We start from the raw sequence: 15,524 nt of genomic DNA, 5'->3' as shown, positions 1-15,524 counted from the left end.
CTCGTCAGCGAGGTTGTGTCAGCTACTCGTCAGCGAGGTTGTGTCAGCTACTCGTCAGCGAGGTTGTGTCAGCTACTCGTCAGCGAGGTTGTGTCAGCTACTCGTCAGCGAGGTTGCTTCAGCTACTCGTCAGCTTGGTTGCTTCAGCTACTAGTCAGCTAGGTTGTGTCAGCTACTAGTCAGCTAGGTTGTGTCAGCTACTAGTCAGCTAGGTTGTGTCAGCTACTAGTCAGCTAGGTTGTGTCAGCTACTTGTCAGCGAGGTTGTGTCTTCTACCAGTCACCGTCAGCTACTTGTCAGCTATGTCACGGCCTGACCATAGTAAGTTGTTATTTTCTATGGTAGGGTAGGTCAGGGCGTGACAGGAGGTGTTTGTCCATTTTTGTATTTCTATGTTTAGTTTCTAGTTTTATATTTCTAGGTTGGTTGTTGTTTGGCATGACCTCCAATTAGAGGCAGCCGGTTGTTGTTGTCTCTAATTGGAGGCCATATTTAAGTTGATGTTTGTCCCACTTGTTTTTTGTGGGTGATTATATTTTGTGAGTAGTGTTTGTTCCTCCTGCGTCACGGTTTGTTGTTTTGTCCTTCAGTTTATTTTGGTATTGCATTAAGTTTCACAGTCTAATAAATATGTGGAACAAAACAGACGCTGCATTTTGGTCCGATCATTTAAACAGCCGTGACCAGCTAGGTTGTCAGCTACTAGTCAGCTAGGTTGTGTCAGCTACTAGTCAGCTAGGTTGTGTCTTCTACTAGTCAGCAAGGTTGTCTCAGCTACTAGTCAGCTAGGTTGCGTCAGCTTCTCGTCAGCTACTCGTCAGCTAGGTTGTGTCAGCTACTCGTCAGCGAGGTTGTGTCAGCTACTCGTCAGCGAGGTTGTGTCAGCTACTCGTCAGCGAGGTTGTGTCAGCTACTCGTCAGCGAGGTTGTGTCAGCTACTCGTCAGCGAGGTTGTGTCAGCTACTCGTCAGCGAGGTTGTGTCAGCTACTCGTCAGCGAGGTTGTGTCAGCTACTCGTCAGCGAGGTTGTCAGCTACTACTCGTCAGATAGGTTGCGGCAGCTACTCGTCAGCTAGGTTGCGTGAGCTTCTCGTCAGCTAGGTTGTGTGAGCAACTCGTCAGCTAGGTTGCGTCTGCTACTCGTCAGCTAGGTTGCCTCTGCTAGATTGTGTCAGCTAGGTTGCTTCAGCTACTCATCAGCTAGGTTGCTTCAGCTACTCATCAGCTAGGTAGCTTCAGCTACTCGTCAGCTAGGTTGCTTCAGCTACTCGTCAGCTAGGTTGTGTCAGCTACTCGTCAGCGAGGTTGTGTCAGCTACTCGTCAGTGAGGTTGTGTCAGCTACTCATCAGCGAGGTTGTGTCAGCTACTCGTCAGCGAGGTTGTGTCAGCTACTTGTCAGCTAGGTTGCCTCTGCTAGATTGCGTCAGCTAGGTTGCGTCAGCTTCTCGTCAACTACTCTTTATCTACTTGTCGGCTAGGTTGTGTCAGCTACTCGTCAGCTAGGTTGCAGCAGTTACTCGACAGCTAGGTTGCCTCTGCTAGATTGCGTCAGCTAGGTTGCTTCAGCTACTCATCAGCTAGGTTGCGTCAGCTTCTCGTCAACTACTCTTCATCGACTTGTCGGCTAGGTTGTGTCAGCTACTCGTCAGCGAGGTTGAGTCAGCTGCTCGTCAGCTAGGTTGCGTCAGCTACTCGTCAGCGAGGCTGGGTCAGCTACTCGTCAGCGAGGTTGGGTCAGCTACTCGTCAGCGAGGTTGAGTCAGCTACTCGTCAGCGAGGTTGAGTCAGCTACTCGTCAGCGAGGTTGAGTCAGCTACTCGTCAGCGAGGTTGAGTCAGCTACTCGTCAGCTAGGTTGCGTCAGCTTCTGGTCAGCTAATAGTTAGCTAGGTTGTGTCAGCTACTAGTCACCGTCAGCTACTAGTCAGCTAGGTTTGTCAGCTAGGTTGCTTCAGCTACTCATCAGCTAGGTTGCGTCAGCTTCTCGTCAACTACTCTTCATCGACTTGTCGGCTAGGTTGTGTAGGCTACTCGTCAGCGAGGTTGAGTCAGCTACTTGTCAGCTAGGTTGCATCAGCTACATGTCAGCTAGTTTGCGTGAGCTTCTCGTCAGCTAGGTTGCGTCTGCTGCTCGTCAGCTAGGTTGCGTCTGCTGCTCGTCAGCTAGGTTGAGTTAGCTGCTAGTCAGCTAGGTTGCTTTAGCAAGGTTGCGTCAGCCTCTAGGCAGCGTAGTTGCGTCAGCTTGATGGCGTCTGCTACTCATCAGCTGTGTTGCGTCTGCTACTAGTCAGCGTCAGCTTCTTGTCACCGTCAGCTACTTGTCAGCTAGGTTGTGTCAGCTACTCATCAGGTAGGTTGTGTCATCTACTCGTCAGCTAGGTTGCGTCAGCTAGGTAGCGTCAGCTACTCGTCAGCTAGGTTGCGTCAGCTTGGTTGCATCAGCAAGTTTGCATCAGCTACGCGTCAGCTAGGTTACGTCAGCTACGTTGCATCAGATACTCGTCAGTTAGGTTTCTTCAGCAACTCGTCAGCTAGGTTGCCTCAGCTACTCGTCAGGTAGGCTGTGTCAGCTATTCTTCAGCTACTCGTCAGCTACTAGTCAGCTAGGTTACGTCAGCTACACGTCAGCTAGGTTGTGTCAGCTAGTCGTCACCAAGGTTGCGTCACCTAGGTTGCGTCAGCTAGGTTGAGTCTGCTAGGTTGAGTCAGCTAGGTTGCGTCAGCTAATCGTCAGCTAGTTTGCGTCAGGTACTCGTCAGCTGCTCATCAGCTAGGTTGTGTCAGCTACTAATCAGCGTATGCTAAGTTTGTCATTAAGGTTGCTTCAGCTACTCGTTCGCTAGGTTGTGTCAGCTCCTCGTCAGCTAGGTTGAGTCAGCTACACGTCAGCTAGGTTGTGTCAGCTACAAGTCAGCGAGGTTGTGTCAGCTACTCGTCAGCGAGGTTGTGTCAGCTACTCGTCAGCGAGGTTGTGTCAGCTACTCGTCAGCGAGGTTGTGTCAGCTACTCGTCAGCGAGGTTGTGTCAGCTACTCGTCAGCGAGGTTGCGTGAGCTACTCGTCAGCGAGGTTGCGTGAGCTTCTCGTCAGCTAGGTTGTGTGAGCTACTCGTCAGCTAGGTTGCGTCTGCTACTCGTCAGCTAGGTTGCCTCTGTTAGATTGTGTCAGCTAGGTTGCTTCAGCTACTCATCAGCTAGGTTGCTTCAGCTACTCGTCAGCTTGGTTGCTTCAGCTACTCGTCAGCTAGGTTGCGTCAGCTACTCGTCAGCTAGGTTGCGTCAGCTACTCGTCAGCGAGGTTGTGTCAGCTACTAGTCAGCTAGGTTGTGTCAGCTACTAGTCAGCTAGGTTGTGTCAGCTACTAGTCAGCTAGGTTGTGTCAGCTACTAGTCAGCTAGGTTGTGTCAGCTACTAGTCAGCTAGGTTGTGTCAGCTACTAGTCAGCTAGGTTGTGTCAGCTACTTGTCAGCGAGGTTGTGTCTTCTACCAGTCACCGTCAGCTACTTGTCAGCTATGTCACGGCCTGACCATAGTAAGTTGTTATTTTCTATGGTAGGGTAGGTCAGGGCGTGACAGGAGGTGTTTGTCCATTTTTGTATTTCTATGTTTAGTTTCTAGTTTTATATTTCTAGGTTGGTTGTTGTTTGGCATGACCTCCAATTAGAGGCAGCCGGTTGTTGTTGTCTCTAATTGGAGGCCATATTTAAGTTGATGTTTGTCCCACTTGTTTTTTGTGGGTGATTATATTTTGTGAGTAGTGTTTGTTCCTCCTGCGTCACGGTTTGTTGTTTTGTCCTTCAGTTTATTTTGGTATTGCATTAAGTTTCACAGTCTAATAAATATGTGGAACAAAACAGACGCTGCATTTTGGTCCGATCATTTAAACAGCCGTGACCAGCTAGGTTGTCAGCTACTCGTCAGCTAGGTTGTGTCAGCTCCTCGTCAGCTAGGTTGAGTCAGCTACACGTCAGCTAGGTTGTGTCAGCTACAAGTCAGCGAGGTTGTGTCAGCTACTCGTCAGCGAGATTGTGTCAGCTACTCGTCAGCGAGGTTGTGTCAGCTACTCGTCAGCGAGGTTGTGTCAGCTACTAGTCAGCTAGGTTGTGTCAGCTACTAGTCAGCTAGGTTGTGTCTTCTACTAGTCAGCAAGGTTGTCTCAGCTACTAGTCAGCTAGGTTGCGTCAGCTTCTCGTCAGCTACTCGTCAGCTAGGTTGTGTCAGCTACTCGTCAGCGAGGTTGTGTCAGCTACTCGTCAGCGAGGTTGTGTCAGCTACTCGTCAGCGAGGTTGTGTCAGCTACTCGTCAGCGAGGTTGTGTCAGCTACTCGTCAGCGAGGTTGTGTCAGCTACTCGTCAGCGAGGTTGTGTCAGCTACTCGTCAGCGAGGTTGTGTCAGCTACTCGTCAGCGAGGTTGTCAGCTACTACTCGTCAGATAGGTTGCGGCAGCTACTCGTCAGCTAGGTTGCGTGAGCTTCTCGTCAGCTAGGTTGTGTGAGCAACTCGTCAGCTAGGTTGCGTCTGCTACTCGTCAGCTAGGTTGCCTCTGCTAGATTGTGTCAGCTAGGTTGCTTCAGCTACTCATCAGCTAGGTTGCTTCAGCTACTCATCAGCTAGGTAGCTTCAGCTACTCGTCAGCTAGGTTGCTTCAGCTACTCGTCAGCTAGGTTGTGTCAGCTACTCGTCAGCGAGGTTGTGTCAGCTACTCGTCAGTGAGGTTGTGTCAGCTACTCGTCAGCGAGGTTGTGTCAGCTACTTGTCAGCTAGGTTGCCTCTGCTAGATTGCGTCAGCTAGGTTGCGTCAGCTTCTCGTCAACTACTCTTTATCTACTTGTCGGCTAGGTTGTGTCAGCTACTCGTCAGCTAGGTTGCAGCAGTTACTCGACAGCTAGGTTGCCTCTGCTAGATTGCGTCAGCTAGGTTGCTTCAGCTACTCATCAGCTAGGTTGCGTCAGCTTCTCGTCAACTACTCTTCATCGACTTGTCGGCTAGGTTGTGTCAGCTACTCGTCAGCGAGGTTGAGTCAGCTGCTCGTCAGCTAGGTTGCGTCAGCTACTCGTCAGCGAGGTTGGGTCAGCTACTCGTCAGCGAGGTTGAGTCAGCTACTCGTCAGCGAGGTTGAGTCAGCTACTCGTCAGCGAGGTTGAGTCAGCTACTCGTCAGCGAGGTTGAGTCAGCTACTCGTCAGCTAGGTTGCGTCAGCTTCTGGTCAGCTAATAGTTAGCTAGGTTGTGTCAGCTACTAGTCACCGTCAGCTACTAGTCAGCTAGGTTTGTCAGCTAGGTTGCTTCAGCTACTCATCAGCTAGGTTGCGTCAGCTTCTCGTCAACTACTCTTCATCGACTTGTCGGCTAGGTTGTGTAGGCTACTCGTCAGCGAGGTTGAGTCAGCTACTTGTCAGCTAGGTTGCATCAGCTACATGTCAGCTAGTTTGCGTGAGCTTCTTGTCAGCTAGGTTGCGTCTGCTGCTCGTCAGCTAGGTTGCGTCTGCTGCTCGTCAGCTAGGTTGAGTTAGCTGCTAGTCAGCTAGGTTGCTTTAGCAAGGTTGCGTCAGCCTCTAGGCAGCGTAGTTGCGTCAGCTTGATGGCGTCTGCTACTCATCAGCTGTGTTGCGTCTGCTACTAGTCAGCGTCAGCTTCTTGTCACCGTCAGCTACTTGTCAGCTAGGTTGTGTCAGCTACTCATCAGGTAGGTTGTGTCATCTACTCGTCAGCTAGGTTGCGTCAGCTAGGTAGCGTCAGCTACTCGTCAGCTAGGTTGCGTCAGCTTGGTTGCATCAGCAAGTTTGCATCAGCTACGCGTCAGCTAGGTTACGTCAGCTACGTTGCATCAGATACTCGTCAGTTAGGTTTCTTCAGCAACTCGTCAGCTAGGTTGCCTCAGCTACTCGTCAGGTAGGCTGTGTCAGCTATTCTTCAGCTACTCGTCAGCTACTAGTCAGCTAGGTTACGTCAGCTACACGTCAGCTAGGTTGTGTCAGCTAGTCGTCACCAAGGTTGCGTCACCTAGGTTGCGTCAGCTAGGTTGAGTCTGCTAGGTTGAGTCAGCTAGGTTGCGTCAGCTAATCGTCAGCTAGTTTGCGTCAGGTACTCGTCAGCTGCTCATCAGCTAGGTTGTGTCAGCTACTAATCAGCGTATGCTAAGTTTGTCATTAAGGTTGCTTCAGCTACTCGTTCGCTAGGTTGTGTCAGCTCCTCGTCAGCTAGGTTGAGTCAGCTACACGTCAGCTAGGTTGTGTCAGCTACAAGTCAGCGAGGTTGTGTCAGCTACTCGTCAGCGAGGTTGTGTCAGCTACTCGTCAGCGAGGTTGTGTCAGCTACTCGTCAGCGAGGTTGCGTCAGCTACTCGTCAGCGAGGTTGCGTCAGCTACTCGTCAGCGAGGTTGCGTGAGCTACTCGTCAGCGAGGTTGCGTGAGCTTCTCGTCAGCTAGGTTGTGTGAGCTACTCGTCAGCTAGGTTGCGTCTGCTACTCGTCAGCTAGGTTGCCTCTGTTAGATTGTGTCAGCTAGGTTGCTTCAGCTACTCATCAGCTAGGTTGCTTCAGCTACTCGTCAGCTAGGTTGCTTCAGCTACTCGTCAGCTAGGTTGCGTCAGCTACTCGTCAGCTAGGTTGCGTCAGCTACTCGTCAGCTAGGTTGCGTCAGCTACTCGTCAGCGAGGTTGTGTCAGCTACTAGTCAGCTAGGTTGTGTCAGCTACTAGTCAGCGAGGTTGTGTCAGCTACTTGTCAGCTAGGTTGTGTCAGCTACTAGTCAGCTAGGTTGTGTCAGCTACTAGTCAGCTAGGTTGTGTCAGCTACTTGTCAGCGAGGTTGTGTCTTCTACCAGTCACCGTCAGCTACTTGTCAGCTATGTCACGGCCTGACCATAGTAAGTTGTTATTTTCTATGGTAGGGTAGGTCAGGGCGTGACAGGAGGTGTTTGTCCATTTTTGTATTTCTATGTTTAGTTTCTAGTTTTATATTTCTAGGTTGGTTGTTGTTTGGCATGACCTCCAATTAGAGGCAGCCGGTTGTTGTTGTCTCTAATTGGAGGCCATATTTAAGTTGATGTTTGTCCCACTTGTTTTTTGTGGGTGATTATATTTTGTGAGTAGTGTTTGTTCCTCTTGCGTCACGGTTTGTTATTTTGTCCTTCAGTTTATTTTGGTATTGCATTAAGTTTCACAGTCTAATAAATATGTGGAACAAAACAGACGCTGCATTTTGGTCCGATCATTTAAACAGCCGTGACAAGCTAGGTTGTGTCAGCTACTAGTCAGCCAGGTTGTGTCAGCTACTCGTCAGCTAGGTTGTGTCAGCTACTAGTCAGCTAGGTTGTGTCAGCTACTCGTCAGCTAGGTTGTGTCAGCTACTCGTCAGCTAGGTTGTGTCAGCTACTCGTCAGCTAGGTTGTGTCAGCTACTCGTCAGCTAGGTTGTGTCAGCTACTAGTCAGCTAGGTTGTGTCAGCTACTAGTCAGCTAGGTTGTATCAAATCAAATATATCAAGTTTTATTGGTCATGTACATCTTGCTAGCAGATGTTATTGCGAGTGTAGCAAAATGCTTGTGCTTCTAGTTCTGACAGTGCATTAATGTCTGTCAAGCAATCGAACAATTCCACAACAACTACCTAATACACACATCTAAATAAATGGATGGAATAAGAATATATACATATATAATGTGGATGAGCAATGTGTTAGCAACATAGGCAAGATGCAATAGATGGTATACATTTTACATTTTAGTCATTTATCAGATGCTCTTATCCAGAGCGACTTACAGTAGTGAATGCATAAATTTCATACATTTGTTTTTGTACTGGCCCCCCGTGGGAATCGAACCCACAACCCTGGCGTTGCACACACCATGCTGGCGTTGCAAACACCATGCTCTACCAACTGAGCCACAGTATATACAGTATATACATATGGGATGAGTAATGCAAGATATGTAAACATCATGATTAAAGTGGTATTAATAAAGTGACTCCATTTGTTAGAGTGGCCAATGATTTCAAGTCTGTATGTAGGCAGCAGCCTCTCTGTGTTAGTGATGGCTGTTGAACAGTCTGTATGTAGGCAGCAGCCTCTCTGTGTTAGTGATGGCTGTTGAACAGTCTGTATGTAGGCAGCAGCCTCTCTGTGTTAGTGATGGCTGTTGAACAGTCTGTATGTAGGCAGCAGCCTCTCTGTGTTAGTGATGGCTGTTGAACAGTCTGTATGTAGGCAGCAGCCTCTCTGTGTTAGTGATGGCTGTTGAACAGTCTGTATGTAGGCAGCAGCCTCTCTGTGTTAGTGATGGCTGTTGAACAGTCTGTATGTAGGCAGCAGCCTCTCTGTGTTAGTGATGGCTGTTTAACAGTCTGTATGTAGGCAGCAGCCTCTCTGTGTTAGTGATGGCTGTTTAACAGTATGTATGTAGGCAGCAGCCTCTCTGTGTTAGTGATGGCTGTTGAACAGTCTGTATGTAGGCAGCAGCCTCTCTGTGTTAGTGATGGCTGTTTAACAGTCTGACGGCCTGGAGATAGAAGATATTTTTCAGTCTCTCGGTCCCCAGCTTTGATGCACCTGTACTGACCTCGCCTTCTGGATGGTACCGGGGTGAACAGGCAGTGGCTCGGGTGGTTGTTGTCCTTGATGATCTTTTTGGCCTTCCTGTGACATCGGGTGGTGTAGGTGTCCTGGAGGGCAGGTAGTTTGCCCCTGGTGATGCGTTGTGCAGACCACACCACCCTCTGAGGTTGAGGGCGGTGCAGTTGCCATACCAGGCGGTGATACAGCCTGACCGGATGCTCTCAATTACTGCAGCTGTAAAAGTTTGTGGGGGTTTTAGGTGACAAGCCGAATTTCTTCAGCCTCCTGAAGTTGAAGAGGCACTGTTGCGCCTTCTTCACCACAGTGCCTGTGTGGGTGGACCATTTCAGTCTATCGTTGGTGTGTACGCCAAGGATCTTAAAACTTTCCACCTTTTCCACTACTGTCCCATCAATGTGGATAGGGGGGTACTCCCTCTGCTGTTTCCTGAAGTCCACAATCATCTCCTTTGTTTTGTTGGCGTTGAGTGTGAGGTTGTTTTCCTGACACCACACTCCGAGTGCCCTCACCTCCTCCCTATAGGCTGTCTCGTCATTGTTGTGATCATGCCTACTACTGTTGTGTTATCTGCAAACTTGATGATTGAGTTGGAGGCGTTTGTGGCCACGCAGTCATTGGTGAACAGTGAGTACAGGAGGGGGCTGAGCACGTACCCTTTTGGGGCTCCAGTGTTGAGGATCAGCGAGGTGTAGATGTTGTTTCCTACCTTCACCACCTGGGGGCGGCCCGTCAAAGTCAGGGTCTACAGTGGGATTTGTCCATTTACCTTGGCTGTAGTTTAATATTGTTTCTCCTTTGTTTTTAGCTTTCACTCCGTTCAACATCCCTTTAAGACGTGTTGTGTACAGAATCAAAGATTTAAGGGTTGGGAGGACTTGTAGATCATCCTTTGTAATCATCTTGTCTTGATCTACGTTACTAGCCTGAGAGTGTTGAAATTCAACCTATTTCTCACGCAACCTAAATACATCATTGAAGATCCCTGGTGTGTGTGTGTGTGTGTGTGTGTGTGTGTGTGTGTGTGTGTGGGGAGTCTAGGTCCCAGGGTATAGGGTTTATCCGGCTGCATGTTCCCTGGGCGACGCTGAGCAGAGAGGCGGAGCTACAGAAGATCAAAGTGCCAGTCAAAAAGGTATGCCTGTTACCACAGCAACACACATGCACACCTGGTAGCTTTTTGAGTAATCTTGTGATTGAGCTGATGTGACCGTGTTACATGTGTTGTGTTCTTTGATTGGACAGAGTCATGGGTGTTGTGTTCTCTGATTGGACAGGATTATGGGTGTTGTGTTCTCAGATTGGGCAATATACCGTATACTGGGGCATTTAGAAATACCGACTACCCTAAGCAGGAGGTGCGTGATATACCACTGCTTATATCAAACTAAAACATATTCAAAGATGACAAAAAAATGTAATGTGATACAAAATTGTATCACTTATTTTCAATTTCAATCCGTATAATAAAATGATAGCAATACCAATGCTAAGTTAAGTAAACTATCTGTGTCAAATAAATGATATCCAGCTCAGGACTCCAGCTATGCATTTGTTTTGCTAACTTGCTAGCTAATTGGCTAGATGGCGAGATCAAGCTTCTTTCTACAGCAGAGACAATCCCCTCCTGGATCAAGAATGCTGTTGCCGAAATTGTTTTGTGATTTTCCCCCCAAAAAATATGCGCCTCTTGTAATACCTTGTAATATTGTATACCTCGGTATGGTACGGAAACGGTATGAACATCTGAATACCGCCCAACCCTATTGTGTTCTCTGATTGGACAGAGTTATGAGTGTTGTGTTCTCTGATTGGACAGAGTTATGAGTTGCGGCAGCCTCAGGGCATCGCGGGGAAAATAGCATTGTTGTATCAAACCCTGATCAAACCCTTCCGACCTGATGTCCCGGAAACCCTAAACACACAGTCCCACCAGAACCGAACAAAGACCCTCTCACACCCCTTCTCCAGAGACAAGCTACACCTGTGAGTACACACACATGCTCACACACATGCATACAAATACATATGAGCTCACACACATGCTTGCACATGCATACAAACTCTTACACACACATATTAACTCATGCTTTCTAACCATGTCTGTCATCCTCTGCAGGTTTGAAATCAAGTCGCAGGACATTCTATTTGACTACGCCGTACGCAGCAGAATAGTGAGTCACACACACCTCTCAATAACACTTTCTTACTGAGTACGGTTACATGCACACAATCATGTGATTATTGTGGATAGGGTAATGGTTATTTCATGTGATTATCATGGGTAGGGTAATGGTTAATCATGTGATTATTGTGGATAGGGTAATGGTTAATCATGTGATTATTGTGGATAGGGTAATGGTTAATCATGTGATTATTGTGGACAGGGTAATGGTTAATCATGTGATTATTGTGGATAGGGTAATGGTTAATCATGTGATTATTGTGGATAGGGTAATGGTTAATCATGTGATTATTGTGGATAGGGTCATGGTTAATCATGTGATTATTGTGGATAGGGTCATGGTTAATCATGTGATTATTGTGGATAGGGTAATGGTTAATCATGTGATTATTGTGGATAGGGTAATGGTTAATCATGTGATTATTGTGGATAGGGTCATGGTTAATCATGTGATTATTGTGGATAGGGTGGCAGGATGGGTGGGTAATGGTTCATGTGATTATTGTGGACGGTAGGCGTGAATGGGTGGGTAATGGTTCATGTGATTATTGTGGATAGGGTAATGGTTAATCATGTGATTATTGTGGACAGGGTAATGGTAAATCATGTGATTATTGTGGATAGGGTAATGGTTATTTCATGTGATTATTGTGGATAGGGTAATGGTTAATCATGTGATTATTGTGGATAGGGTAATGGTTAATCATGTGATTATTGTGGATAGGGTAATGGTTAATCATGTGATTATTGTGGATAGGGTAATGGTTAATCATGTGATTATTGTGGATAGGGTAATGGTTAATCATGTGATTATTGTGGACAGGGTCATGGTTAATCATGTGATTATTGTGGATAGGGTAATGGTTAATCATGTGATTATTGTGGATAGGGTAATGGTCAATCATGTGATTATTGTGGATAGGGTAATGGTTAATCATGTGATTATTGTGGATAGGGTAATGGTTAATCATGTGATTATTGTGGATAGGGTCATGGTTAATCATGTGATTATTGTGGATAGGGCGGTAATCGGTTTGGGAAGGGTCGGATCGTGATTATTGTGGATAGGGTAATGGTTAATCATGTGATTATTGTGGATAGGGTAATGGTTATTTCATGTGATTATTGTGGACAGGGTCATGGTTAATCATGTGATTATTGTGGATAGGGTAATGGTTAATCATGTGATTATTGTGGATAGGGTCATGGTTAATCATGTGATTATTGTGGACAGGGTAAAGGTTAATCATGTGATTATTGTGGATAGGGTAATGGTTATTTCATGTGATTATTGTGGATAGGGTAATGGTTAATCATGTGATTATTGTGGACAGGGTAATGGTTAATCATGTGATTATTGTGGATAGGGTAATGGTTATTTCATGTGATTATTGTGGATAGGGTAATGGTTAATCATGTGATTATTGTGGATAGGGTAATGGTTAATCATGTGATTATTTTGGATAGGGTAATGGTTAATCATGTGATTATTGTGGATAGGGTAATGGTTAATCATGTGATTATTGTGGATAGGGTAATGGTTAATCATGTGATTATTGTGGACAGGGTCATGGTTAATCATGTGATTATTGTGGATAGGGTAATGGTTAATCATGTGATTATTGTGGATAGGGTAATGGTTAATCATGTGATTATTGTGGATAGGGTATTGGTCAATCATGTGATTATTGTGGATAGGGTAATGGTTAATCATGTGATTATTGTGGATAGGGTAATGGTTAATCATGTGATTATTGTGGATAGGGTCATGGTTAATCATGTGATTATTGTGGATAGGGTCATGGTTAATCATGTGATTATTGTGGATAGGGTAATGGTTAATCATGTGATTATTGTGGATAGGGTAATGGTTATTTCATGTGATTATTGTCGACAGGGTCATGGTTAATCATGTGATTATTGTGGATAGGTTAATGGTTAATCATGTGATTATTGTGGACAGGGTAATGGTTAATCATGTGATTATTGTGGATAGGGTAATGGTTAATCATGTGATTATTGTGGATAGGGTAATGGTTATTTCATGTGATTATTGTGGATAGGGTAATGGTTAATCATGTGATTATTGTGGATAGGGTAATGGTTATTTCATGTGATTATTGTGGATAGGGTAATGGTTAATCATGTGATTATTGTGGATAGGGTAATGGTTAATCATGTGATTATTGTGGATAGGGTAATGGTTAATCATGTGATTATTGTGGATAGGGTAATGGTTAATCATGTGATTATTGTGGACAGGGTCATGGTTAATCATGTGATTATTGTGGATAGGGTAATGGTTAATCATGTGATTATTGTGGATAGGGTAATGGTCAATCATGTGATTATTGTGGATAGGGTAATGGTTAATCATGTGATTATTGTGGATAGGGTAATGGTTAATCATGTGATTATTGTGGATAGGGTCATGGTTAATCATGTGATTATTGTGGATAGGGTCATGGTTAATCATGTGATTATTGTGGATAGGGTAACGGTTAATCATGTGATTATTGTGGATAGGGTAATGGTTAATCATGTGATTATTGTGGATAGGGTAATGGTTATTTCATGTGATTATTGTGGACAGGGTCATGGTTAATCATGTGATTATTGTGGATAGGGTAATGGTTAATCATGTGATTATTGTGGATAGGGTCATGGTTAATCATGTGATTATTGTGGACAGGGTAAAGGTTAATCATGTGATTATTGTGGATAGGGTAATGGTTATTTCATGTGATTATTGTGGATAGGGTAATGGTTAATCATGTGATTATTGTGGACAGGGTAATGGTTAATCATGTGATTATTGTGGATAGGGTAATGGTTATTTCATGTGATTATTGTGGATAGGGTAATGGTTAATCATGTGATTATTGTAGATAGGGTAATGGTTAATCATGTGATTATTTTGGATAGGGTAATGGTTAATCATGTGATTATTGTGGATAGGGTAATGGTTAATCATGTGATTATTGTGGATAGGGTAATGGTTAATCATGTGATTATTGTGGACAGGGTCATGGTTAATCATGTGATTATTGTGGATAGGGTAATGGTTAATCATGTGATTATTGTGGATAGGGTAATGGTTAATCATGTGATTATTGTGGATAGGGTATTGGTCAATCATGTGATTATTGTGGATAGGGTAATGGTTAATCATGTGATTATTGTGGATAGGGTAATGGTTAATCATGTGATTATTGTGGATAGGGTCATGGTTAATCATGTGATTATTGTGGATAGGGTCATGGTTAATCATGTGATTATTGTGGATAGGGTAATGGTTAATCATGTGATTATTGTGGATAGGGTAATGGTTATTTCATGTGATTATTGTCGACAGGGTCATGGTTAATCATGTGATTATTGTGGATAGGTTAATGGTTAATCATGTGATTATTGTGGACAGGGTAATGGTTAATCATGTGATTATTGTGGATAGGGTAATGGTTAATCATGTGATTATTGTGGATAGGGTAATGGTTATTTCATGTGATTATTGTGGATAGGGTAATGGTTAATCATGTGATTATTGTGGATAGGGTAATGGTTATTTCATGTGATTATTGTGGATAGGGTAATGGTTAATCATGTGATTATTGTGGATAGGGTAATGGTTATTTCATGTGATTTTTGTGGATAGGGTAATGGTTAATCATGTGATTATTGTGGACAGGGTAATGGTTAATCATGTGATTATTGTGGATAGGGTAATGGTTAATCATGTGATTATTGTGGATAGGGTAATGGTTAATCATGTGATTATTGTGGATAGGGTAATGGTTAATCATGTGATTATTGTGGATAGGGTAATGGTTAATCATGTGATTATTGTGGATAGGGTAATGGTTATTTCATGTGATTATTGTCGACAGGGTCATGGTTAATCATGTGATTATTGTGGATAGGGTAATGGTTAATCATGTGATTATTGTGGACAGGGTAATGGTTAATCATGTGATTATTGTGGATAGGGTAATGGTTAATCATGTGATTATTGTGGATAGGGTAATGGTTAATCATGTGATTATTGTGGATAGGGTAATGATTAATCATGTGATTATTGTGGATAGGGTAGATGCTTGCTAGATGAACAATTTCCCTAATAATCCTGTTTACATGGACACATCTGAAATCAAGCTACCTGATGACACTCTGATTAAAAAAAAGAAACTGCAGTCAATATAAACGTTCTACCACAGCGATAATGTTATTTTTGGGAAGCATATATAGTTTGCATGTGAAAACTACTTATAAAACATTCCATTGTTCAGATTTCATTTCACTCACGCAAAAGAGGGAAGCTCGCACGGTTGATGCTAGCACACACGCCGATCATATACACGCTCCGATTAAATACACGCTCCGATCAAATACACGCTCCGATCAAATACACGCGCCGATCAAATACACGCGCCGATCAAATACACGCGCCGATCAAATACACGCTCCGATCAAATACACGCGCCGATCAAATACACGCTCCGATCAAATACACGCGCCGATCAAATACACGCTCCGATCAAATACACGCGCCGATCAAATACACGCTCCGATCAAATACACGCTCCGATCAAATACACGCTCCGATCAAATACACGCGCCGATCAAATACACGCTCCGATCAAATACACGCTCCGATCAAATACACGCGCCGATCAAATACACGCGCCGATCAAATACACGCTCCGATCAAATACACGCGCCGATCAAATACACTGCGTTCTCTTACTACAGGATGGAGAAGGGCCAAACCA

General features: G+C 44.8%; 1 protein-coding gene across 1 annotated transcript in view; it reads left to right on the top strand.

Moving 5' to 3' along the window:
• The first annotated feature begins 7,938 nt into the window (after window positions 1-7,938).
• Window positions 7,939-15,524, top strand: part of LOC106584860 (anoctamin-2) — a 128,833-nt gene continuing 121,247 nt past the window's right edge. The window contains exons 1-4 of the mRNA XM_082968267.1: window positions 7,939-7,950; window positions 9,607-9,705; window positions 10,390-10,556; window positions 10,690-10,744. Of these exons, the coding sequence (XP_082824393.1) occupies window positions 7,939-7,950; window positions 9,607-9,705; window positions 10,390-10,556; window positions 10,690-10,744 (333 nt within the window). The remainder of the gene's footprint in view (window positions 7,951-9,606; window positions 9,706-10,389; window positions 10,557-10,689; window positions 10,745-15,524) is intronic.

This window comes from Salmo salar, chromosome 23, assembly GCF_965601325.2.
Source record: "Salmo salar chromosome 23, fSalSal1, whole genome shotgun sequence".
In the NCBI taxonomy this organism is placed as follows: Eukaryota; Metazoa; Chordata; class Actinopteri; order Salmoniformes; family Salmonidae; genus Salmo; species Salmo salar.
This window is presented reverse-complemented; position numbering and strand designations above follow the sequence as displayed.